The sequence below is a fragment of the Phaethon lepturus genome, unplaced genomic scaffold (genome assembly GCF_000687285.1).
Source record: "Phaethon lepturus isolate BGI_N335 unplaced genomic scaffold, ASM68728v1 scaffold55917, whole genome shotgun sequence".
NCBI classification, from domain to species: domain Eukaryota; kingdom Metazoa; phylum Chordata; class Aves; order Phaethontiformes; family Phaethontidae; genus Phaethon; species Phaethon lepturus.
Window position 1 is genome coordinate 1 of NW_010555161.1, and position 884 is coordinate 884.

The 884-nt window shown below is 38.6% G+C and overlaps 1 protein-coding gene across 1 annotated transcript in view; it reads left to right on the forward strand.

Annotated features, from left to right (window-relative positions):
* Nucleotides 1–134: 134 nt before the first annotated feature.
* Nucleotides 135–884, forward strand: part of LOC104624636 (UDP-N-acetylglucosamine--peptide N-acetylglucosaminyltransferase 110 kDa subunit-like) — a gene marked incomplete at its 5' end in the record, with an annotated part of 2435 nt that continues 1685 nt past the window's right edge. The window contains one exon of the mRNA XM_010292061.1: nt 135–287. Within this exon, the coding sequence (XP_010290363.1) occupies nt 135–287 (153 nt within the window). The remainder of the gene's footprint in view (nt 288–884) is intronic.

Below are 884 nucleotides of genomic sequence, written 5' to 3' on the forward strand. Positions count from 1 at the left end.
CCCTCCCCCCAGATATGGTTACAGTAACTTATGATGCTAACAAATGTTGCAGTGTGTCTAAGGACACTTCCACAGGGCACAGTCTTGTTTCCTGGAATTTCAGTGCTGCAATAGTGTGGTTTTTTTTTCTTTAGATTAACAACAAAGCGGCAACTGGTGAAGAAGTTCCACGAACTATAATTGTTACTACCCGTTCTCAGTATGGCTTACCAGAGGATGCTGTTGTATACTGTAACTTTAATCAGCTGTATAAGATTGATCCTTCCACTTTACAGATGTGGGCTAATGTGAGTATCTGTATCTGATATGAAATATAAGGTCAGACTTCTGGAAAATACCTGTTCTGTTCAAGTTAGCAGAAACTTCATGCGAGTTATAACTGTAACTGTTCTGTGGAAAACTTTGACCTTGAGCTATTTGAATCCTTACAATGCTCGTGTTGAAGGACTTAGTGTTAATAGAATATAGAATCTTTTAGATTGATTTCAAATCACACCTGTGCTTCTAGACAGTGAAAAAGTGAAAAATTACATCTTAGCTTAAGTATGCTGGTACTGCATTATGAAGTAAGTTTGGTCTTCCCTAGTCTGCACAATTAAGTCATAACTGTCCTTGGCAGTTGGTAGATTGATAGATCTGAGTACTGAGCATCTGTGTCAAGGTCTAGTTTATAGTGTATTGCTGAGAGTTACTTGAAGGGTAATTTTTTTATATTCCATAGCGTGGGCCTATAAATAAATGAGATCATAAATTTCAAGACTTAGTATCTAAGTACTGCTGTATGAACTATTGCTCAGAGTTGCTGTCTCTTTCAGTGGGATTAGAAATGCAATCCCAGGTATTCCACCTGGAATGGTGATCCCCCCCCCCCCCCCTTCTATACA